Source organism: Amblyomma mixtum, chromosome 2 (assembly GCF_055824585.1).
Source record: "Amblyomma mixtum isolate Tamu chromosome 2, ASM5582458v1, whole genome shotgun sequence".
NCBI lineage: Eukaryota > Metazoa > Arthropoda > Arachnida > Ixodida > Ixodidae > Amblyomma > Amblyomma mixtum.
In genome coordinates, this window is record NC_143013.1 from 268,888,081 (window position 1) to 268,914,638 (window position 26,558).

The window sequence follows — 26,558 nt, forward strand, 5'->3', positions numbered from 1 at the left end:
TCGTTATAACCTACAGTGAAATGAACGGTCTTAGTCCCTTGCGCTGTTCCATCAAATACTCTGCTCCCTGCCACTTGTGTCCTAGCACCAGAGCTGACTTTAGTCACATCTTTCTGATTTGCCCGAACAAACCCAAGCTCCCGTGGCAAGGGTCAGATCATCAGGAGCGATGGGAGGCTGCTCTGCTCAGCTCGCAGCCGGAGATACAGCTTCGAAGCGCCTATCGTCGTGCCGCTACCTCACTTCAACCCCCCCCCCACCCCCCCCACCCTCACCTGATTCTCTTATGAATCAATAAAGTTGTTTACCTACCTGCCTAGCTAACACCGCTTTGTCCACGGGCGGCTATCTTGACCTCAACGGCTCTTCTTTTTTTCCCGGCGGCACTTTTTTGCAGAAATTTTTCTCGAAACACCCAGCCATCTTACTCTGAAAGATCCCAGCAGCGCTCGTCTTTTTCAAGAAGTTCAGAACACAGATACGCCTATGCGAGAGCACACTGTTTCCCGGACTTCACCCGTTCGAGCAGCCAGCAAAAGCGAGACGGGGTCAGTCCTTCCTGTGACATTCGAAATGAAAGCCCGGACAGCAGCAGCGACGGCGGCACTGCCAGCATGCCCGAATTTGCCCCGTCTCCAAGCCACCTGACAATTCCTTCCGGGGGAGAATTTAACTCTGTTTTCCCGCCAACCGTCTTCAGCCCCCGAGATCAGGGACACCAGCTTGACTTGTCACACAGCGCTCGGCAGCCTTCCAGGGAGCCTCGACGAGGCAGGGAAAGAGCAAGAAACACCGTTGTTTAAATTCAAAGGAAGAGATGAAACAGGAGGTGGTTAACCCAATAATAATAAAAAAAAACGCCACCCATACAGAGCGCGGGCAGCTGCCATTGGAGCAGCGGCTGCTCCGGACGTCGAGAGAAAGAGCAGTAAGAAAAAAAAGAAAAAAAGAAGAGAGAAAGAAAGGCGTTTGTGAACTGCTGGCGCTAAATTATTTCCGCAGCTGTTGCTCGTGACAGCTGAAGTTTTCGACTGTTGGCTTTATTTTTATCTTTTCTTTATTGCTGCCCGGTGCGGCGTACGTATATCGGAATCTTTCTCGCCGGCGTTAATACCTAAACGAGATCAAAACTCGGCTCGGCGTTGTGGCGGGCGCCAATACTCTTCAAGAAATATGGAGAAGAAAGAAATCAATTTTATTACTAGCTGTGAGAGAAACAGTTTGATACAAAATTGTATTTCTTTTTTTGCTTCACACTGTAAACAAAGCGTTCGAGCAAAATGCTGCGCAAATGCGGTAAAAAGCAACAACCGGAGTGCAAATATTGGTAGCTTCTTGTGGAATAAGGTAGCTCGACCCTCGAGGGGATCAAGAGTTAAGGATTAGAGGGCCCTAAGGAAAAGCCGGTATAGCCAGTGTAGGTGCGCAGTACACGAACAACGGTTTGGTTCTGAGTTTGAGTTTGATCCGAACTCTTAAATCAAGAAATGACAAGTACCAGAAACCGGCACAGTCAAGCTATTAGGCAGTGCCCATTTCACCATACTGAACACAACGCGGCTGCTTGGTTCGGACGAACGAAGACAAACTAGACGGTACAAGCGCTGGTCTGGGCTCGTCCTTTCCGCGCCAACAGAGCATGTCTGCGTCTCAAACGAATCGCAAGTAAACGAATTTCACGTAAAAGAGGGAAGTGAGATGAGGGGCTGGTTGGCACAAGGAATGTTTCTTTGGTCGTCGGTACGGATCCCATCGGTGGCATAGAGTTGTTCTCTAGCGAAAGCTACATTGGCCACGAAGTTGCGATTTCGCTGTGGCGGTGCTCCGAGGAGGCACAGAGACCGACCTTGAGCCGTTGCCTAGCAACCGCCGCAGCTGGCGGACGCCGCTAGGGTGCCTCGATGCCAGCAACGGCGCAGCGCTGGCATCGAGGCACCCTAGACACAAGCGTTTGCGGGACGGCAGGCTGGAAACGCTGATTGGTCAAAAAAATATGACGTCATACGCGTGACGTCATATGTCACGTGATATTTAATGACGTCATGTCCGGTTGGGGACAGGCATGTTTTCCCTAGATTTTCCCCCGCCACCGCTCGTCAGCGGACGGGGCTGCTCGCGAGGAGCCGAGAGGCGAGGAGGCAGCGTGCACTGCAGCGTTGCCTCCTCGGCGTGTCCCCGTCATGTCTTTCGACCCGCCGCGGTGGCTCAGTGGCTATGGCGCTCGGCCGCTGATCCGAAAGACGCGGGTTCGATCCCGGTCGGGGTGGTCGAATTTCGATGGAGGCTAAATTCTAGAGGCCCGTGTACTGTGCGATGTCAGTGCACGTTAAAGAACCCCAGGTGGTCGAAATTTCCGAACCCCTTTCACTACGGCGTCCCTCATAGCCTGACTCGTTTTGCGACGTTAAAACCCCAATAAACCATAAACCCATGTTCTTCAGTGCGCGCGCGAGATTAAAAAGCGCACCTGTCGCGCTGCGCTGTCACACTGCATGCCTGCTTCCGTGCATTTCTTGCGGACTCCTTTCAGTCATACTTAGCTATACTTTGACCAAAAGGCTTCTTAAACAGTTATTTCAAGTTTTATTGCTATGTATAAAGAATATGTTTGTAGCAGGTGCGTGAGCCCGAACAAAAGAAAACTGTTTTTATTCCCCTTCAGTATTCCTGCTTATCGAGACTTGAGTATTTATATGTTGCAGTACATCTTTTTTCAGGCATCACAACTGATGTTTCGATGTGTTTAGTAATTGACTTCATTGTAGCTTCATACTTGCACCATTTAAACTCTGCACATAGCTCTTTTTTCACAAAAGGAAATGTGATTAGGTTTCTGAATAGAGCTGTGCACGGGCCGCAATTTCGAACCCGCGCCCGGCCCGGGACTTAACCTACCGACAGGAAGCCCGGCCCGACACTGAAGGACCCTGAGCACGCTCGTGCTCGGCCCGACCTGCAAAGCGGCGACGACACAAAAAGAGAATTTCAGGAAAATGAGTTTATTTCAATGACATTCAAATTTTGACCTCGCATTCCAGATCACAGTTTGGGATTATACACAAGACACAACGCATAAAGGTATAGATTTATCCCTCTAAATATGCAAGTTGTTCATTGATGATGGCTTGATCGAAACAAGAGCGGCGCTCTTTCATTACGAATCCTGCGGCGCTGAAATTTTTCTCGCTGCTTGAATTGGTGGCCGCAACGGCTAATACTTCCATAGCAAGAGAAACGCTTGAAGTATGAAGGGGAATGACAGACGTGGTGTCGTAAGCCATGGATGGCGTGCCACAACAGGAAGACTTTTTGACTTGTTAGAGGATAAGCGAGCAAATAAGCGACAGGGCGGCGCTATACTGCGAATGCCGATGTGGCCGCGACGTCCCTGCTTGTACTATTCACGGGAAGGCACGGTGCTGTGTTCACTTTGCTGACAAGCGATTACGGCGAAACGCAGCACTGCGCCAGAATAGTACAAGCTGAGCCGTAGTGGAGGCGCCAGTGACATTCTTCTAATGCTTTTCATGTGGTGCCCCCCCCCCCCCCCCCTTCCTTCGCTCTCGCCCGCGACTATTGTCCGTCTCCCCGGCCGGAACCTGCCGGGTAGGCGGACAAGAGAGAAGGCTGCCGGCTCTGCGGTGCGCTGCGAGTGGCGAGTGGAAGAATTTAACCTTTTCTCGATGTGCTGCTGCAGCGCTACTCCGTGACCCCGCGACCTCGCGTGCGCCGTACGCAGCCCTGCCTCCGCTTCCCAGAACCATCCTTTCTTCTTACAAGGCGCCCAAAACTGGTTGCTTTGCCCCAACGTTGGTACTTGCTAGAACGAAAAATGCGTTTCTAGCCCCAGCTAGCTTTTTTTTTTTTTAGCGTTTGTACTATCTTCCCGTCCTTGTACATGCCCTCCTGGATGGTCTAGACACAAATCACTTCCTGCTGTGCATGCAAGACGCCCAGCGCACCACAGCCATATTCGCACTTCCACATATATGATACATGCTTTGCCCAACTTAGAGCCTTGGGCGTTTGGTTGTGAGTAACACCGTATGGCGCGTAATGCATTCCCATCAGGCAGAATTAAAATATGAGAAAATTCATCGCAAGATATATTTCCTTGTATTCTCCAAGTAAATTACTTCTATACTAACTCCTCCCTTCTGAAGTGACCAAAAGATAAAACAACTCAGCGTGTAAAAAAGGTGAATGCAAAAATACACTACTTTTGTGCAAAATTCACAGGAAGTGCACTTAAATTGCCACAAGTGCATGGCCAATTAAGGAAAAAAAACAAGGGCAAAGGACGGAGACGCACAACAGGAACACAGGACGACGCTGTGTTCTGTGTTCCTGTATTCTGTGTTCCGAGTTCTGTGTCCCCGTCTTTTGCGCTGGTTTTCTTTCTACAATCGTGAACCAATTAACTCGCCCAGCTCTCCACTCTACTGGACCAATAAGGCATCAAGCTTCACAGTGCATTAGTGTTATATCTTACGCTACATATTTTCGAATTGTTTTTGCTCGGCATACACGTCTTTCATTTGCTTAGGAAGAAAGCAGCGCAGTCAAGAAAGTTACTCCCTCCTGCCAGCGAAAATTAAAAAAATGCGGTTTTTTCAGCGCCAGTATAAAATCTTTGCATGCTGACGGCATGTTGAAATTTTCGTTAATGCACCGTAATAATTATCTCATGAAGCCCCAGCTCTTGTGGCCCAGGACGAAGAGTACGATGATTTATGGCAATATTTGAGGTGCATTTATGAGCCAAGTTCTTAATGCTCTAACGTTCTCCTAAGCAAATAAAACTGAAAATTGTGATAATTTTGATAATGCTTTATGGAGCTAACACTACCAGGACGTGGTAAATAAACAAAAAATAAATTCTTTGATAAAGGCCTGTACGCTGCACTTGTGCTGCTCATTTATTTCATGCTGTCCATTTTCTCAGTGCAGTGTCTTCTTTGATATGCATATTTCTGGCTCATTACATACTTTGCTTCGGTTCACAATTCTTCTTTTAGCTATATTTCATCCACTTTCCTGCCATAATCTCTATTCAAACGTAATTTGTGTAATTTTGCTTTGTCCGGGCTCCTGCAATGTTCTTTTTATTTTTATTTTATTTAGAACATACTGCAGGCCTACAGTAGGCCCAAGCAGGAGGGGCGAATACATAATATATGCAAAAAAGAACAGGTTTAGCAAAATTGAAAAATGTTAAATACAAGTTGTAACACAAAATACAGCAATAAATACAAGGCTCAGATGCAAAAGTATATATGAATGATGTGAAGACCTGTTTCAAGCTGTTGCACTATAATTCAGTCTAACCTCCTCGATCACGATCACCTAAGCCTTTCCTTATCTGTTGCCATACTTTTTTATGGAAACACTTAAAAACAAAGCACCATGATCTATTTCAGTATTGTTTTATTTGCCGATCTAATTTTTTCGAAGATAACATGGGATACCAACTCCCCTTTAATGTCCCCGTTCTCGTCTCGAAGTCGCGAATTTTTAGATGTGCGCTCAGTATTCTCGTTAGTGCATTTGTGCTCACAAGGGACTATAACAGCCAACGCGGCTAATACGCTAGATTTAATCCTGACAAATCGATCTGACATAGTCTCACCTATTACATACCTGCCAGGCATCAGCGACCACTTGCTAATGCACTATGACATTAATCTAGCCACTCCGAACACTAACAAAAAGAAAAAAAATAATAATACGAGACTACAATGGAGCAAATTTTCAGGCGATAAATAATGAACTATTTTTTTTTATCGATGCTTTCCCATAGCTTTGGTGTCCGCAGCATTCAAACCAACTGGAGCATGTTCACAGCTATAATCACCCAACTCACAGAACAATACACTCCTGAACGCACTGCTACCACCCACTCAATAGCTCCCTAGTGTAATAATCACATTAAACGTTTATCTAACAAAAAGAAAGCCTCTACCGCATCGCAAAGTTCTCGCCAACTAGTGAGCGATCGGACTTCGTATTCAGCGGCTTCCAACATGTATGTTCAGGCGCTCAAAAGCGCTAAAAGCACTTCCACTCACATGTAACCACCAATGTCAAAAATTCTGGCGGGTCATTAATCCTTCCACCGACGATAGTTTTGCGTTATCTGACCCGTTAGGCGACCTCATCCCTTCCGACGTTCGCGTCACGATTCTTAACCGCGTAATCACTGACAACTTTACACCCATATCTGATGTATACATATGCCTACAACTCACCACTTCAACTATGTTTTCATGCCACCTATAACTGTTGCTCCTACTGGTGTGAATAAGCTTATTGATGGACTCAGTGTTCATTCCGCTCCGGGTTATGACTGCGTTACTTAAAAAGCACTGCAGCTTATTCGCCCATTATACTAACCAAACTTTTCCAGCATTGACCAGTCAACGCTGCTACTGAGTGGAAGATCGGAAAGGTGGTTACAGTCTACAAATCCGGTAGCAAAGCATCCCCTATTAATTATCGTCCCATATCCCTTACCAATACTTGACCCAAAATGTTCAAACATATAATATTCACCAACCTTGTTAACTTCCTTTCATTGAACAACTTTTTATGTCAGCGCAACATTGTTTTCGAAAACTTTACTCTTGCGAAACACAGTCAATATAGTTTACACATGCATTGCACTGTATTCTAGACCTATCATCACTAACTGGCTGTATATTTCTGAATTTTTCAAAGGCTTTCGACGATGTATGTCACAACCTTTTGGCTCACAAACTAAAACATCTTAATATTGACTGTAACTTATTGAAATGGATTGAATGTCTACTTAATCGCTCACAATTAGTTATTGCTTACGGTTATAACACCTGTTTTACAGAGGTGTCTTCCGGAGTTCCACAAGGTTCAGTTCTTGGACCCTAGCTACTGTTCCTGATCTAACATTAATGATCCCCGCTCTCTTATGGATTCTCATATTCACCTATTCGCTGATGTTTGCGTCATTTTTAGAGAAATAACCAACACTAACAACCTTACATTACTTCAGTCAGTGGCGGTCACAGAGAGTGGTTTTAGGGGGAGCGGACAGACTGCTGTATATAAAAAAAGAAAAAAATAGAAACAACGATTTTTCATTTTATTTGCACAAAAATTTTTTTGCGCTTTGTTATTGAAAAATAAATGGCGAAAGGTATAGACGTTATACCATTACTCAATCTTTGAATGTTAACGCTTACGCGAGCAATATTCATTTCGATACCAGGCGAAACGAGTCGACGTCTGAGATAATTGCCACGACATGTCCACTAAGGTCAAAGCACCTGCCCGGACATTTCACCAGTGGGGTTAGCGGCCTTCATTTATCAGTTCTGGGAAGTGGCTTAATTTGTTCTGCCCTCAGTCCCCAAGGCGGCTGGTCGGCGCTCCTTGTCAAGCCAGAAAGGGATGGTCCCCTCGCTTGCGTCGCTGTGTCCCTGGTGGGATAAAGACATGAATGGGTGGCTCCCCCCCCCCCCCCCCCCCCCTCCCGCCGACGAGGTTGTTGGCCACCGCAACCGCAGGTAAATGGCACCGCCGTCGCCGCCGCGCCGGCGGCATGGCAAGACAACGGTGGCGGGAACTTGATTACTTTTGTATTTTGTAAATAGTGTACAAAGCTCTCCCCTGTCCTTTCTTGCTGTCGCTCCCCTCTATACTTCTCCTTACTATCCTCTCCCTTTCCCTGTCGTTTCCGCCGGCTGCAGCTCGGGTGCTTAAGATATTAGATAGCAATTGCCGCAGCCGGCGACACTCTTTTGCTTCCTTTTTTTTTAAAAAATAAACCACTACCACCAAGGCAGGAACACGATACCTATCAACGTGTAGAACGTGGAATTGTGTGAAATAAGACAGCCGCTAACAAGGTGAACGTACAAAGCAGGGGACTACTTGACGAGACCGCCACTGACTTCAGTGCGAAGAATGGTGAATGCAGCTATATATGAACAAATGCAAAGTCATGCGTGTATCTAGAAAAACTTCCATCCCACCTCACTACTACATCGATAACATTTCGTTGGAATCAGCCTCATCATATAAGTGCATCGGCGTCCACATTACTTATTATCTTAACTGGTCTCTTCATACCGAGAACATAATTGAAAATGCTAATCGCATGCTTTGCTACTTACGTCGCAACTTCTTTAACGTTCCTTCCAATTTGAAACTACTGCTTTATCAAACACTACACTAATACGATAAAAACTCGAGCATGCAACACGTGTATGGCACCCTGCTCATGACTTCATTAATGATCTTGAGCTGGTGCAAAATAACTCTGTGCGTTTAATCCTTGTTAACTACAACCGCACAGCTATGAAGTCTAATATCTGCCTCCCATAACTGACATCGCGTAGAAAAGTGTTTCGTATCACCCTGTTCCACAAGCTGTACCATCATCCCGCTCTTCGTGATCACCTCATCCCCCGTACAATTTCTGTATCCCGCCGCATTGATCATGATCACAAAGTTGGAAGTATGTCATGCAACAGAAAATGCTGCTCGCAGTCATTCCTGCCGCGAACCTCATGCGACTGGAACCACCTTACCGCAGAAGTTGCCGGCACTGAAAATTACGAGCAGTTCCGCGTAGCACTAGCTAACATTGTATATTCAGGCGCTGTTTAATGTTCATGTAATCAACTGTATTTTTCTCTCAGTTTTAGTATATTTACCATTCCCCCTGTGTAATGCCACTAGCCCGTTGTGCTCTAAGCGGTGCGGGCCGGGCTCTATTATTTTACTTTCCTTTTAGACAAGCCCACCCTAACATCTGTGTAATGCCACTGGCCTTGAGGGGTAAATAAATAAATAAACAGAGTAATATGCAAGCCTCTCACACAACATTCACTAATATTTCTTTCTTTCTGTAATAACAATTTGTAGACAGCCTAAAGGCTCATATTTCACTGACGTGAAGGTTCATTTTTCAGTCACAGTTCCATACTGTAGAGCGCAGGATAGCGCTTGTGCTGCATAGTTATTCTTCTGTGTGTGTCATTGTAGGCGCTATTGTTTGTTTTCTCAAGTACTATGCACCGTGTATCCCAAACTGAAGTTCTTCTAAATCTTCTTTGATATTAGCAGTTGCAAATTCAAGCCTTCTGCAGGATTTGAAGGAGGCCCAAGGAGACGAGGACTAATTTTATGCATATGCAAATGTAAACAGCTAATCTATCTGTACTATTGTAACTTGCATTCTTTTTTGCTTTATGTGCTGTTCTTATATTTCGTGCCATAATGCTGAATGTCGTGATTTTTGTATGTATTATAGTGTAAATTGATACTGTATGTCTGCTGTCAAAGTGTTTTCTTTTTCTTTACTGTAATGCGCGATTGTAATGTTTATCTCTTATATTGTTTGGTGTACTTTCCATGTTCTTTTAAAATACCAACTTGTTTTTCCTACGTTCAAAACTGTCATCTAATGGTCCCCTGGGCCTTGTCAAGCTGTGTGCACAGCTTTTAGCCCAGGGTGACCAGCGAGATTTTTCTGGTAAATAAAGTGCATTGACTGATTTATTAATTCATTGATATGCAACTTACAAATGATTGGAAATGAGGGGAACATGTGCACAGGGCGGAAAGCGCGTGGTCTGCCAGGAAACACTGAGGTGGCCCCGAGAAGGGCCTTTAGTAAGGACGACATCCGTTTTGTGTCTCTTCACTAAGCAGCGACGACACGGCGTGCGCAGTCCTCGTTTTGCACGAGCTGTCGAAGCAATCCTTGGTAAAAAAAAACACGAGGGAACAAAGTCGTGCTGTGTATGCAGATGCGATCGCCTCGTGGTTCCATTCACGGCGAACAACCATCCGGCAAGCCTGGCTCTTTCGACGGATTCAGGAAACGACTGAAAAGAACAAAAGTAAGGAGCGAAGAAAGGTGCACTGCTTACAGGTTAGAACACAAAAACAAAGCTAGGCGCTGCACTCGGTTAACCCATTCAACGAGGCGTGGCGTGAGCTTTAAATCCGATTTCGACAAGGCGTGAGAAGTCGCTAAAGAAGCAAAGGCACACTGCAGTGAATGAATGATATAGATAGACTAAGCGCAAGTCATAACTTCTCTAAAGCCACACTGCACTCGTTTAACCCTGCAACGAGGCCTAGCGCGGGTTCTGATGTCTGGCGCCGATTTCGACAAAGAGAGGGAACACGGCCGCGAGATTGATGCCCGCAATCTTCCAGGAAGCAATGAAGCGGCCCTGAAAAGGGCCGTTTGGAGCAGCTCTTCAACGTCAACCTACAGCGGCGTGGCGGCGAGCAGTAGGCCCAGCGTCCGCGGCGAACAATGACATCGGCTTCCGAGAAGCATATCCAGGGAACGACGCTGCAAAAAAAAAAAAAAAGTTTCGTTACAAGCACCGCAATTTGGTGAGTCCTCAATGCACGAGAAAACTTGCGACAATGTAGTTCAGTCCTTACCTCAGGGTTGAGAATGCGCACCCCCGACAAGCGCGTCAGCGTAGCTGTCAAACGGCGGTCCTCAAAGCGCGCCTGATGCGGATCCTTGTAGTGCCGCGGCAAAAACTTTAAATACGAGCACGACACTAGCCACGTGCTCCTGGGGAAACGGCGAAAGCCGCAAGCAAAAATTGCACAGAAATTTCAGCTGGCTGTCGCCGCCGAGCGCACCACGCACGAACGCCATAGCTGCACACGCCTCGAAACGAGCGCGCCGAGGATCACGAAACGAATGCGGCATGCCCGCTCACCACGCACGCGCGGCGGGTGCACCTAGCGATTCCCCAGGCGCTCTAGGGAGAGGTCGAGAAAGGCGCGCTGACGCCACGTCCGGTTGAGAACGAGGGCGAAGTCAAAAAACGTCACGGAGAAGCGCATCCCATCGACCAATCAGCGTTTCCAGCCTGCCGTCCCGCAAACGCTTCTCCCTAGACGCCGCGCGCTCGCCGCGCCATCTGGCATGACGTCACAGCGCGCGCCTCGCCGCGGAGTCGCCGCCGTTTGGTGTGACGTCACACCGCTTGCCTCGTTGTTGCGCTCGCTTTCGCTACGTATATCCTGGCATAGCCGAGCTAAGCCACTGCAATTTTTTTTATTGTACTTGCTAAAAATTATCTTCCAGCCTTAAATAATTAGCACTAATTTCCCGTTGACAACAGAACGCATTAAAAAAATTGCATCGTGTTGCTTGGTTTCGGTGACTGTTCACTTCCTTCATATTTATTTCACGTAGAACGCTACTCATTGACCTATATTTTACTTTTGAAGCACAACAGAGCCGTAGATAACGTCGAACGTTATGTCGCATCTTTTCGCAAGGAGAGCTCTTTGTTTATCGATGCCACAGCGCTGCCTAATCGTTTTTTTCTTCACTACTGGGGATACGTCGTTTGACGTAAACGCTGCTCAATGGCATCGTTGTCAACAAAGGTTCGCGGCCCCGTGCATGAAGCTCTAATATAGAATGGAACTGTGAGTTAATGCACAAGAAGAGATTCCGCTGTTTTTTCTGAAATTGACACTACCCTGGATGGATATTATCCGCCCGGAGTATAGCTATTCGGAACAATCGAAAAAGTATGCACCACTCATAATTATGGGGTAAGCTGACATTGGTTGAATGCAGCTACCTTTAAGGATGCTTCAACGTCGTTCAGAACATTCAGTGAAGTGTACCCATTGAAGAGAACGTTCTCCATCATACTTAATGCGTTAAATGGCTCGTGAGTCATCGGTGGGTCACGTCTTGTATTCATGCTGTGAAGCGATGAAGCCGTCGGACAGCTCAGATTTCTAAAAAATCCTGCGAAAAGCTCACGTGCCATATCGCTATTACCACGTGTTAGCGGTTCCAAGAAGTTGGCTTCACCGGTGGCAACCTCGTGGGTTACGCCGCATCCATGAAAATTCAAGAGTGACACACCGGCGGGCCACCACTCATCGGAATTAGGCCTCCGAAAATCGCTGCCGCACTGAGCGTGTTAAGTATAGATTGGCCAACAAGTTCGGCCATTCTGACCTTGAATAGTGCAGAGAGTCTGCATCGCTATCGCAGCCACTGAGAGATGATCTTTCAAACGAACGCGTTCGCTGGAGTCAACAGTTTGTTTTCGAGTGCATCTGCATGAGTCTTTGCCGTAGCGGTGCCCTTTGTACGTGAGATCTGATGGATGGCTTGGTTTGGTTTATGGGGGTTTAACGTCCCAAAGCAGGTCAGGCTATGAGGGACGCAGTAGTGAAGGGCGCCCAGAAAAGGAAAATCATCGGTGGTTTCTTCGGGTATCGATTGGGATAGGCACGCGCAACAAACAGTCCGCATCCTGATGCTTACGGGCCGACAAGTTAAACGGAATGGCTGTAGGACAGCGGCTTCCGGGTTGAATGCATGCAGAAAATCTTGCACTTAAGGCTGATATATTTTCAGATTCTGGCTAATATTTGCGGAACCAAAGTAGAAGCTCGAGGCTTTGCTTTTAGCGCAAATGAGTCAGGATTGATAGTAATCAACGATACTGGTGATTAGGCGCACACAAAACAAGGCCATCACGTGCTTAGGATAGCAGAATACAAACACCTCGACGTATGGGTAAACGAAGAACAGACATACATGGAAAAGTACGAACACTACGGAGCACTACGGAGGCAGAACCCGTATGAAGTATTGCGATGTATTTGGAAAGAAAAAAAATGGTTCTAGGGTTCTGGTAATGCAGTTGTGTGCCTAAGGGCAGAATTTTAGTCAGGGCTAGAAATAAATCAAACAGTTCTAAGGAGACAAACTCCAGGCGCTCACAATAAAACCACAAACGAGGCAGTACACAGGATTTAAGTTGGGCACCGCTCGAAGCGCGGCAAGACTAAGTAAAACATTACATTAATAGTGAGTGAAGAAAGCAGACCAAAACAGATGGGCATCTAAAGTATTTGAGTACTCACACAGAAGGAGCGTTGACTCACGGTGAGGGAAAAACACCACTAGAAAACTAATCAATAAGTGTGCAGGAAATGAGATAGATGTAATAAAGAGCTTTAAAGGTCCTGATACAAAAGCAGAGTGTGAGAACTAGCTTAATTATAATTATTATACGGAAAAATAAGGTGGCTCTGGACCTGGTGCGGCGCAGACGCGCCCATATTTTAATGCGAGAGCATTAACTAGCATCTTGAAAGTTTGAATAAAACCACCTTGGCGCAAATAGTTTCACACAGACAAAAGAGATGAGGAGATAACGGACTAGTCCCACTACTAGTCCCATTACGAGAAAAGACGGACCGTGTGTGTACTCGTAGATGGTACAGAAAATCCCAGCGATGGAAAGAATAGGGTGACGTCATCAAGCGGCCATATGGCGCAAACAGCAAGCCCAGCACTTCTACTCCAGACAATCATATACAAGTCGTTCGTCTATATTTACACATGCCTTCCTTAGAAGATGACGAATATATACTTCCCACTGGCCGACCTCAGAGTGGCGGAAGTTTTTCTGACAACATCCGTACCGAAATTCTGGGGCGACCGTTTGTCGTACGGCGTTACAATGGTGTCATACGATTCCTCGTTGCAATTATATATCTTACATGTCAGCCAGGTTTGAGGCTAGCTTAGGAAAGAGATTCGAACCAACGAAATATGCACCTTCAATTGTATGCCTCCTCAGACTCTTTACCTCCTTCCTCAAGGCGCGGTTGAGGTGTCCACCAAGATCTGAGACAGTTACTGACCCATTTCCCTTCCTCAAAAACCAATTTTCGTATCAAAATTGTGATGCAATCGTTCGTCGTTCCGTATGGTGTCATACGCGCGCGCCTGTATGTAGATGGTGTGTGTGTGTGTGGGAGGGTGTCAGTGCACCCAGGGACAACAATGCAAGGACACTCAAGCGTCTAAAATGCCTCAGCCGAATTTTTTTTAATGAGAGAGCATTATATTGCTCTGTCGTGTCAGCAAAAAGTGTCCGCAGATTTGTCCGCACAATTACGAAGATAAATGTAAATGTGTGAAAGTGTGATTATGACAGGTAGTGCGTGATAAAATATTGCCGTGGGAAAAATTTGGTTGATGAGGCGTAATTAGTATATTAATTAAACGCGAAAAAATACACTTAGACGTCAAAATAGCCATGGACGTCGATATAGTACATGGACGTCAGAATAGTCACGGGCGGCGATATATTATTTTTTCTCCCCCATCCCTACCCTTTCTTATGACGTGGCTAAGGTCACGAGGCAGCGAGGCCAGCTATTAAGAGGCGTTCGCTTCGGTACAATGACCGTGATTCGTATCCAAGTTTAAGTGGACACTCTGACAAGAGCGGTTCTCCAGTGCACAATGCTCACCGAGACGGGACCAGCCAGGCGGCGCATCTTTGGGCGATCCCCGGCCGTTGCGCTGGGTACCGTGCTGGACCCGGACCGACGAGCTGACCGCTGATCACCTGCATTGCGCAGACAAAGCGTGAGGTCCCAGAATAAACGTCGTGAGTTCGGTCTCCAAGGGCTGCGCCTACTGCTCTTTTCAACTTCTAAAATAAAAGCTGTACCTTGTAGTTCAAAAGTTTTTACAGAAACTGGTATTCAATTCAATTTATTTAGCATTGATTTCGTCATGCTTAGATTACACATTTGTACTTTTTTATTTATTGTCCCCAGTAAGTTTCCTTGGAATACAGCGCAGCTCAATCGGCTGATCGAACAAGTGGGGAAAAGAACACTTCAGTCTTTTCAGCTTGCGCAGACTTTCGAGAGAGCGGAAAACCTTCTTTTAGGTCGAAATTGAGTGGTGTGTGAAATGATCCATCACTTCACATTTCATTCAAAAAGCCACTATTCGCTCGCGTCCTGATCAAAAATAGCGTATCTGTGCATCTCTTATATGATGCAGCTGACCGAATGTTTCCGGGTCAAGATAAACTGTCGGGGCCCAGCTTTGTACTTTTCGACCTATACTGACCACCGTACCACATTTAAGTTACTACCAATAGCAAAACTATATTTACCAGTGAGTTTAATTTGCTCAATACTGATTGAGAGCGCCTTGATATTGGAAACAAGTGCAACAAATACATTAGTGCTGCCTTCACTATTATGTTACGTTATAACTTGACTCCGGTGGTACACGAACCAACTCGGGTAGAGGGCGCTTGCAGCTCAATTCTTGGTTTAACATTTCTTATCCAGGATTTATCCGAATATTTTGTTCGTGTAGAGAAGGTATTGTCCTTGAGTAGGACATGTTGTAGGGATGTTTTTCATAATACTTCAGACCTGGTAAAGCTGCTCGAAAAAACAAACAGAAGATTGGGTACAGGTCGAGTGTAACCTGTACCCTGCCTTGTCTGTGTTTTTTCGCGAAACTTTGCCATTTCTGAAGAGGGATTTCCCAGTCACCACTTGCTGCACATAACCTTGCCGCTTGTGCCGATCAAGCATAAATAAGCCGCAGTGCTTTGTTTCGAAGATTATTCTCATGTCGATGATGTGTTCATTATAGACCACATGAAAACCTGTCGACAATTTTAACGGGACTAATGTCTGCTTTCTCTGTAATGTGTTCAGATATGTGCCACTATTCTACAAGCAAATTTGACCCTAGTAATAAACAAAAACAGAAATTTAAGACGCATACGGTTTGGATGACATCTGATGTTATTCATCTAAACACAAGATAAAGATATTCAAGAAGCAGAATAATATCAGGTAATACTATTCAAATAAGAGAGGCGCAGGACATTTCTGAACGAAAGGACAATGCAGCAAAAGGCTAATGTCACAATATTTAACTACAAATGACCTTGAAAATTTTTGGGAATAAATGACGGGAAAAAAAGACGCCTTTTAAATTAATGATTAAGGTACGCTAACAACAGATGACAGATACACAGCACTCATAGTATTTTCAAAGTGTCTTCTGTGCCAAATACGTGCACTAGCGAGTTTCCGGAGAAGCATGTTTTAATATGTTTCGTTTTACACTGGGGTTGTCAGTATGCCGTTAAACCTTCAAACCAAAACGTTTCACGGTCCTTATGGCATTCTAAACGTATTACTAACACGATATCCCGAACTTCCTGCCAGATTCCTTCTAACAATTTTTCACCACTTCAATTTTGTCAGGAAAATTACCAGATGTTTGGGGGACAGTCCGAGCTGCTGCTCCCATTTTTAAAAAAGTGGGGATTTCCTATTATTACACTATTATCGTTCATTCTCATTACTATAATGATGCTGAAAACTCGTGGAACACATTACGGCAACCTGCATTAAGGAATCGTTGTCTGAAAACAATGTGAAGACAGAGGTTTCAGCATGGCATCAGGAAGGGCAAATCAGCTGAAACGCAAATGGTATCGGTGATTCACTCCTCTGCTTTGTCCCTCAACAATAAAAGGCAAATTGATATGACATTTTTAGATTTCATCAAAGCCTTCAATACAGTTCCGTACGACGAATTAATCTTAAAACTCAAAGTAAATGGCATACCTGATGCTTTTTGCCCACTGAAATACTGCTTAAATCAGCAAACGGACTCAGTATCGTATAATGGTGAAGAAAGAAAGCTCTTTCGGTCAGGTCAAGGGTACCACAACGCTGTGCTTTTAGCCTTTGGCTTTCTTAAATTATATAAATGGCCGCGATATATACGTCTCGGTGTGAAAACGAGACTGTTTAATGGTTATTGTATTTCTTTTAGAGATGTTTTCCGAATTATCAGATTTAATAGTGACTGAATAGTCGTGACTTATATCTCGTCCTGATGTATTCATATTAATATGATCTGCTTTTCTTATCATCATCAGCCTGACAACACCCACTGCAGGGCAAAGGCCCCTCCCATGTCTCTCCAATTAACCCTGCCCTTTGCCAGTTGCGGCCACCGTATCCCCGCAAACTTCTTGATCTCATCTGCCCACCTAACTTTCTGCCGCCCCATTCTACGTTTGCCTTCTCTTGGAATCCACCCCGTTACCCTTAAGGACCACCGGTTACCTTGCCTTCGCATTACATGCCCTGCCCAAGCCCATTTCTTCCTCTTGATTTCGACGAGGATGTCATTAACCCGCGTTTGTTCCCTCACCCAGTCAGCCCGCTTCCGATCTCTTAACGTTACACCTATCATTTTTCTACTTTACGCAAATTCTGCTTTTCGAGACACAAACTTAAAAACGCCCCTGCTGATGTGAACTTACTCTGCAAAATTTGATTTGTTAGACGGAACCTAGAGCGCACATAATATGATGACGAAAAACCAGTTAGAACAAAAGACGAATTTTGGGGTATTTCTCTTCGCGACGGGTGCCGCCCGCCGTGTCACGTCTTGGTGTACCCTGTCGCCTGGTCTGATCACCTATGCCGGGGGCGAGCAGGCAAGGACAACAGAAGCGAGCTGGCTAGACGTCCTTCCTTCTCATAGGAAACCACCGAGCAATGAACACGCCACTGTTTTGTGCGCGCGAGCGACATCCGGCGGTTCTGCGTGGTACCTTCCTACGCCACAGACCACGAAACACGAACCGAGGCTGTAGTCAAAAAATAAGTACCTTGATGAATTATTCAAAGCGCACCGGGACATATTCACCTCTGTTTCTATCATTCCCAACATTAGCAAAACAGATTGTTTATAGGCGCTTCATAAACAGTCTATAGACAGTCTATAGGAAGCATGTGGGCTGGATATTGATTTTTAGTTGGAGGTTTTCGTTACAACACAATACGACACCAACTGCAACATCACCGCCGTGAACAAACCCCCAACAATTTTCGCAACGGTTCTTTCGCCAAACAACCCTTCGTCATATACCGCTTGGACGCTGGGTCCGCGTCATCACTCACTCTTCGACTTCATTAGATCGGCCAACCTATTTTAACTCAATTAACAACCCATTTCTTTCAACTATCATTACTTTCTACCCTGAGGCAATAAACATTGCTTGTAAAAAATCACAACATTGAATTTCTTTGGAGGAGAAATTTAGAGGCCCGTGTACTGTGCGATGTCAGTGCACGTTAAAGAACCCCAGGTGGTCGAAATTTCCGGAGCCCTCCACTACGGCGTCTCTCATAGCCTTAGTCGCTTTGGGACGTTAAACCTCATAAAAAACAAAAAAAAACAACAACATTTATGGACGGGCAACACTCAGGAGGAAAGGCTCACCGCTAACCATTGCAAAAGCTTCCTCTGGACAGAACACAAGGACTCGACGGCGTGGAGGCGACTTCGAACACTCTACGGGAAGCCGAAGAGCTGTTGGAGCGGTTATCGGGAAGGGCAAGGAGCGACTATCGAGATGCGATAGAGCGGCATTGTTTTGCCTCGGGATTAGCAGCGACGTGAAAAGGGGGCGGAGTCGTTTCAGTGGCTGATAGGGGGGCACAAAGTGCGCAATATTGGAACGACGCAGCAAGCGAACACCAAGAGCATCGCGGCTGCCATATCGAGGATATCTCGAGTCTGAAAGGGGCTTCCTGTTCGCGCAGGCAAGCGCTGGCCAACAGCGCGTGGACTCTGAACAGATCAATGCACGGCACTCTGTCGCGTTGGCAGAACTCAGGCCTTGTCGTTACGAACCACGCGCCCTAATACGCGAAGCAAATGTTTGCTGTGCTGCAGGTGGTGATGATGTTGATACGCAGGTGGAATCAGCCCATGCACTAACTGTGCCGACGATTGATCCGAGTTAATGTACAGTCCGGTGGGCTCCCGCTAGATCTGTCCGCTGCAAATGTGTTTTAAGACTGCCATCTCGTGGGTGATTTGCTTACTGGCAGAGTCACAACCACCTCAAAACCGCAGCGCCCCTTAGGCGGTCGCTCCGCGAACCACCAAGAGAAGAAGGGTAGAGAGGAGAACAGTACGAGGAGGAGAAAGACATATGAAAAGAAGCCAAGTGCGCAGTTTCATTTTGCTGTTATCATCAGAACTTAATTACTCCTCCATGTCACTTGAGTTTGCACAGCGACGTACAAACTATGCAATTATGTTAAGATAAAGTTAACGTTTACGTTGATACAAACTGCGCCTTCCTGTGTGCATTATTTCTATTCCATATGAGGTTTGAAAGCATGAACACTTCCTCAAACTTTTCTCTTCGAAACCTTTTTTGTTATTTCTGCGTATTTCGTATAGCAAGAGAGTATTTCGTAGCTAGCGATTATCTGCTTACTTTCATACGTCTCGTCTCTGGGTCACAACTTCACGGATGTTACATTTCTGCTGTGTTTCTATCATATTTAGGCGAATATGAATGTCTAGGAAAGGCGCCAACCACTTGCAAGCAGAAAGCTGCAGTTGACCTAGCCAGTGCAGAGCATCGAAGGCACTAAATCTGGACGAAAAGAGACACCTTGTCGTCCTCCTCCGCGTCGAAAAGATAGCGATCATTGTGTCACGTTCTAACCCCCTCCTAACCACTCCCGTTCTTATCCTACGCGAACGCTCACCACAAGTCCTTTATCCACCTAGATAACAGCAATAGGGTTGTGTCCCCGGATAAGAGGAAGTTCGCGTACTATGACCCAGATTGCTGCCGTTAGATAAGCTTGGCGAATACAGATCTCCACCGAATTCCGGGTATGCGCTGGAGCAGACATAAACATTCTCTGGAGATTTCGACCTCACGCAAACGCCCCTCCGAGCCTCGTGCTCCGACTGCTCTTTTCAATATTTTCTTCTTTTTTTTACTACGCATGAGTTTCAACTTCAAGTTCATGGGTGCTGGCAAATGTCAACACTAGCCTTGTCTTGATGGCCAATCTTCTCGGACGTGCCGTGATGTATATTTCTTGAGTTTTCTTTTGTGGTTTCCTTTGTTTGGTGTTCGACTCTGAGAACATCTGAAATGTTTTCTTTACACTGTGTCAACTGGCCTCCTTGTAATCACAATGTGCAGTGTCGTTGGTATATATAGCACTGTTTGCAAAACGATAAAGAGAGAAGAAAACCAAAGTTTGCTTCAGATAGAGGAGAAAAAAATGAACATAGAAGCTAAATTTGATTACTGTAGATTAATTAGTTAATTAATTATAGGCAAAAATGTTGAAATTCCGTCCAAATAACGCGGACGTCGATATAGCCACGAGAACGGTGTGACGTCACATCCACCGGGAGCCGTCACGGCATAGCAAAAATTGACAGAATGGTCGAAAAAACGTCGGATTTGTGTCAAATACATAACCGCGTATTCATAACCTCCAACCTAAGCTGGAGACGACATGTCGACTATGTAACAGGATAGGCGTGTCGCGTTCTTGGTTTTTTAGGCGTAACACCAAGCAATTCCATTTATAAACAAAAGAGTTACTTTTCATCACAGACGTTCGCTCGGTTCTCGAATATGCCTGCGCAGTATGGGACCCTTGGCATAAAACGCATATAGATAAACTTGAGAGGGTACAACAAAGAGGGTACATACCAGGAGCTTTAGCGTTTCACGTGCAAAAAACTCGCTGGGATGGAAGACGCTTGAAAAACGTAGATATTGTTTGATGTTAAAATGTTTTCATAGTATTTACTATTCCAATACTGGCATAAACCGTGACCTGTACATCCATTCACCAAACTATATTTCGCTACGCCGTGACCATCGTTTAAAAGTTAAGGAAATTAACTGTAAATCAGAGATGTACAAATATGCTTTTTTCCCTATTATAAGAGATTGGAACCGGCTCTCTGAAGAGGTGGTATTAATTACGTCAGGTGATTTATTCTCTTCATCTCTGTGAATGCTGTTTTTAGTCTGTATTAATGTTGCATCATGGTTGCATTGTATGTGCTGCAATTTGTTACCTTTTTTTTTCGTTTGTAAGATGTGTTATTCCCCCCCACTGTAATGCCACTTGTGGCGCTGTGGGTATTACAATAAACAATAAACAAAATCAGATGGAAAAATTTAACACTTAAGATTCCCGAAAGATGTATGATTTGAGTATCGATATCGCCACGGGAACGCTGTGACGTCACATCCACCGGAAGTCATCACGGCATAGATCCTCGGCTTTCGCCTCTCAACACTTTAGTTGCCGAAGTGTCCTCGCAATTTCTTTGCGACTAGGCTTCTAAAGCACAATATCGGCGCTGTGTGGCTCCGTGCTTATCTCCGTATCGGCCTTATCTGAGAATCTTTGACGCGACTCTCGCGAAAAAGAAGAGGCGCGATAAAACTGCGCGCAATAGCTGCGGTGGCAACGGCCGATACTTTGTAAAGGCTTGAAAACGGCCGGAAGACAAGGGTTTCCGCCTTAGCATCGTTGGCAACGTTCTCTCCCTTCACCGCGCATCTCGCATTCTTGCGCGTCTTGCATTGGCAGTGATTCGCGTAATGGACGACCTCATTCGCAGTTTGGAGAACATGATTTCAAAAGGAAAAAAAAAAAAAGGTCAGGTCTCCCTCCACACGAGGAAATACATCAATACCCACTGGATCAGCACAGGGCGTACAACTCTGACAGCTGGGCCCTGAAAAACCCTGCTCTCAGGGCCTAGCCAATTTGTGTACAGTTCTGCTTTCGGCTACGGCATGGCAGTGATGAACATTTCTGGAATCTTCCCTTTGTCAAGGAATTTTCAGCACAAAATTGGGTATATAGAGTCTTGAGGACTAAATGGAGCCTTCTTCGAATTCGGGGGAGGGGGTATTTTAAGAGTTATAGAGGAAATTCGGTAATTTTTTTTTTCGGTTAAAGGTATCATCACCTGAAGATAAAGATGACGGCCAGGGCAACGTGTCTAAACGAACATCTTTATGCCCGTTTATTTTTTTACTTCATTTCTTGCCATAATTTCTTTTTATCTATAATTCCATCTTTAATTCCTCGGAATACGTACCCAAAGTTAAATCATTAGCTTGGCAACAAAAGGTAATCCATTAGCTTGGCACCAACTTACCTTCTTTGACCTCTCCTCACTGAACCCTGGCCAATCCCCCCCCCCCCCCCCCCCCCCCATCACCGCTGGTGCCCGCTTTTCCTTTGTCCCTGTCAAAAAGTTGAGCTTTGTTGTGTTCCTCGCTGCCATGAATTACCAACTTGCCCGATCAGCAACGCCCGCAAGGTGCAAACCCAGCTATAAACTCCGAAAATAAAGGGAGATAACGGCGCAATCGATGCCAACACGGAAATCTTCTTCTTATGGCCCCCGAGCAGCTTCCGAGACAGTGACTCCAGAGATGGTGGCCACCACTGCTACTGCGCTAATGTTCAACGCGCCTCCTCTTTCTAAAAATAGAGCCGCGAAAGAGATTCCTGATAAGGCCGATACGGTGCAAAGCACTCAGCGCACGGCGCGGTCGCCTCGCCAGTTGCGCGTCCGCATTATCTTTACTCCGTGCTTCGATAAATTATTGCCGTCAGTGTAGGACATCGGTGACGCCGCGGACGTTTGGTTGTCTGCCGTGCATCGACAGAACGGAAACAAAGCGGTTTCATCTCGTGCCTCGCTTCTTACTCACCCGTGTCTTTTCTTGCCAGCTTATCTGTGCCCTGGGCGGGCGCAAACTCAGCGCTGTCTCATGCGACGCATTTCTCACGGCGCCGCTTCATCAGCGACATGCAATACACTGTGCCGGCCATTTCAATGTCAAGTTGGCAGCTCAAGCTTCCGTTCGACTTTACTGATGCGAAAGCATTACTAGTCCCCATTACGAGAAATGCCTGTGTGTGCGTGTGTGCGCGTGTGTGCGTGTGTGCGCGTCTGCGCGTGTGTGCGATCGCGTGCGTGCGTGCGCGCGCGCGTCAAGCGATGGCAAGAAAAATATAACACGTCATCAAGCGGCCGCATGACGCACACAGCAAGCCGAGCACCTCCACTACAGTCAATCCTATACATGTCTCTCTCTCTCTCTCGCACGCGCACAACACACACCCACGCACGGACATGCACGCACACACACACGCACACACGCACGCACGCACGCACGCACGCACATGCACACATACACACACACGCGCGCCACTGGTCGACCTCTATGTGGCGCCAGTTTTCCCGACATTCGTACCAAGATTGTGACGCAACCGTTTGTCGTACAGAGTTCTGGGTGATGTCATACAATTTCTTGCATATAGCTTACATAGCAAATATAGCTTATATGGACGACTGGGGTTGTGGCTTGCATCTTTAAGTATGAATGTTGAGGAGGAAAATGGAATGCGGCGATGGGAAGGGTGAGGGAAGGTGTTGATGACGTTGAAAAATAAAAATACGCGCGAAGAAAGAAATATCTTTGAACAATAAGAAGTAGTTCGCAATTTCCTGCACATTTACTTTAATTATTCCCAACGTACAGCAAGGGTTGATGAACAAAATCGCTATATAAAATAAGGCAGAAAAAAAAACTAAGAGGTTTCCAAACTGCCGCAGGTATTAGTTGCCGGAAATGGGGATTTGTGGTTCGAAGTAAGAAAATTTTTGCTTGTGTCACTGCGAGTGTCACCGTTCATAAAACAGTGACGAAACCAAAAGCTGGGCTAAGACACGCCAGTTCAGGATCATGGTTAAGAGAGAGAACGACAAGATAGTTAAGCTGGAAGCTAAGAAGATGTTTTCTTTCTCAACACTCGGCCAGGGCACGTGGATTGGGCTACAAGAGTGACGTTTAAGCGAACGGCGCTTCAAAACGCTTGTCCTGTATCGAAAATAAACAAGGAACAAAACAGGGCAGGATACAACTACTGACAGCATAATTAAGGTTAACTAAGCGCACGATACGAAGAGCAGCCACAGAGATCCCATGAGAGAACAAACTCAGTCACCGATCGCATTATTAACGCGAAGCACGTACAGCGTTAGTAATTTGACGAGATGGGTCGTTAAGTTGATTATTAACAGCTCGCTCGTTAAAGACTACACGGGTCGCCTCTCCGCACGGTCCAATTAGTCACGGACTGACTAACAAGATTCACCGAAATCTACACCGACGCGCGCTGCCGCGTAGCTTTGACACTATCCGCAGGCGCCGGCTCGCAGTCAAGCCTTTAATTTAATACCAAGCACTCCGCAGTTCCTCACGCTATACGTAAAAAAAAGGAGAAGCAATATTACGCAAGTGCTCCAATATTACGCAAGCATTTCGCTTAGCTTACTCGCCGGGACGTGAGTCAGCTTTTTTATTTTTATTTTCTGTTCTGACAGCTAGATTGTATCTTTAGCCGAAAGCAACAACCTTCAGACATTACGGTATTACTCGTACGATATGCAAAGTACACCTTTTCTTCAACAATATCAGCGTTTTGCAAGCGTTGTTATTTCTTGTTTTTGTTCGACCTTCTGGGTGAGCTACGCCCGTGTTTCAGGCTGTACTCCGGTGTCCGTGCGGTGTACGGCGCCGTCCCGAGCGAAATTGATATCATTGTGTTTTCAGTCTGATTTAGACAAGGAGTGCGCATTGCGTGACAGCTGGAAATTGACCCTTAACACAGCAAAGTGCTACCTCCTGCGGTTTACAAAGCAGAACAGCAAGGCATGTGGTGCCTATATTTTAAATTAATATGTTGTCCAGACAAAGGATAGCGTCAGGTATCTGAGTGTCGTGTTTGCAGTTATATTGGACTGAACTGCCCACGTCGACACTATAGCTGCAAAAGCTTCACGCCTTATATTATTTTTTCAAAGAAACTTTAAGCATACCACTCTTATTTGTTTTGTTGTTATTAATAGTTACGTGCACTGGGAAGGTCTTTGCCTGCATGCTTTCGAAAGCACATGTATTTTGGCCCGATGTAGCAAAATTTTCTCCAGCCACTGCGCCGAGGATAATCGCATTTTCGAAATTCTAAAAACTAATATGGCAATTACTAACGATCGGCTACAAAACTAGGCGCCTAAGTCTAATAGGTGAAAAGTCAATTAGTAAAATTGGTTTGGTTTATGGGGTTTAACGTCCCAAAGCGACTGAGGCTATGAGAGACGCCGTAGTGAAGGGCTCCGGAAATTTCGACCACCTGGGGTTCTTTAACGTGCACTGACATCGCACAGTACATGGGCCTCTAGAATTTCTCCTCCAAAGAAATTCCAGCCGCCGCGGCCGGGATCGAACCCGCGTCTTTCGGGTCAGCAGCCGAGCACCATAGCCACTGAGCCACCGCGGCGGGAATTAGTAAAATTCAGTTAACCAACTTACTACAAAAACAGTTCACTAGTCTTCTGGTGTCCGTCAGCACTGGTAATACTATGCCTCAAAATCTATAATTTCACTCCAAAAAGCCTATATTTGAAAATTGCTCAGTCTTTCCTTATACACCTAGTATATGCATGCCACTTTCCAATAATTTTGCTCGATATATCGCGAAGTGAAAAAAACTACGGAGGGCACTTTACTTACGTGCTTTCAATGCGAAAGCATTGTTTTTTATTTTTATTTTATGTATATTACTTTAATTTTCAATAGTTTTTTAATTTTTGTCTTCCTTTCTATTGACAGACCTAAACATCAGCGTGCAGAGGCGTAAGGCAACGCATACACTAGGTCCACCTGTGTTCGCCAATAAGAAGCAACGCAGTTTTGTGTCCTATGAGTAGCATGCTCGCCTCACATTCAAACTCTTGGGCTGAACTGCCCGCATCTTCGCAAGAAATTTTATCCTTCTTCGAATTTTTCGTTACCACTTTTTCGGTAAACGACGACAACGCCGGGTTTCATTGCCGATGAGCCACCGCGTTAAAGAACCCCAGGTGGTCGAAATTTCCGGAGCCCTCCACTACGGCGTCCCTCATAGCCCGAGTCGCTTTGGGACGTTAAACCCCATAAACCAAACCAAACCAAACATAGTGTTTTCGCATTGATACCTCAACCGCGGTCGCCGAATCTCACTTTACACAGCGGTAAGCATCCGGCGAGTTTTAATGCGAGAGCATCACTTCACGAGGTCAAACTGGCTCACCGAGTTTGTGTGAAGCTTGACCTTGAAAATGACCTTGGTCAAACCATAAATAAAGTAAAATAAACAATGCCGCGATGGGATTCGAAACCACGGTGGCACAAACAGATCAGCTTCGCTGGCCACTGCACGAGGGACCTATGCTTACGCTGCAGCCGATCACGCCTCGCTTTAGACTGCAACACTTTCTCGCCCTGTGCACTGCTCATTGTCGTCTCCATCAACTAATACTACTGGAATGAAGATGATGATCATGCACCCACGCCAACTACGACGACGAAGCTCTTGAGAGGCCGGTTGACGCTCGTGCTGGAGAACATGCTCCTTGTGACCCTGCCTCTAGGCCCGCTGCTTCATCAATTACTTGTGCGAGGGACTTCGTCACCAGCGCTTCCCACGTCCTAATAAACCACCCTTCACTATACTATTGAACTAATACCATCTATACGTGCCGATCACCCAGCGAAAAAAAAACACGAGCCAGCCAGGCTAAACACATGCTTTCGCACGTCTGCTCGATCGAATTGCGTTTTTTTTTTCTTTGCGCCAAACGTATCTGGCCAACCAAACTTCACAGAGCATCTTTTCCTAAAATATATCAGCAGGTGCGTATGAATTTCAAGATAAGAAAAAGAACGACACACGTCCCGCGTTCCCAATGCAAATGGTTTGCCACAGCGTTCACCAAAGCGTGACGACATCTTCATATG

General features: G+C 45.8%; 1 protein-coding gene across 2 annotated transcripts in view; it reads right to left on the reverse strand.

Moving 5' to 3' along the window:
* The window catches only part of LOC149363948 (uncharacterized), a 158,813-nt gene that overhangs the window by 127,191 nt on the left and 5,064 nt on the right, over positions 1-26,558 (reverse strand). For both annotated transcript variants that reach the window (XM_089570001.1, XM_089570002.1), the window contains exon 2: positions 14,320-14,417. In XM_089570001.1, coding sequence (XP_089426127.1) covers positions 14,320-14,417 — 98 coding nt within the window. The remainder of the gene's footprint in view (positions 1-14,319; positions 14,418-26,558) is intronic.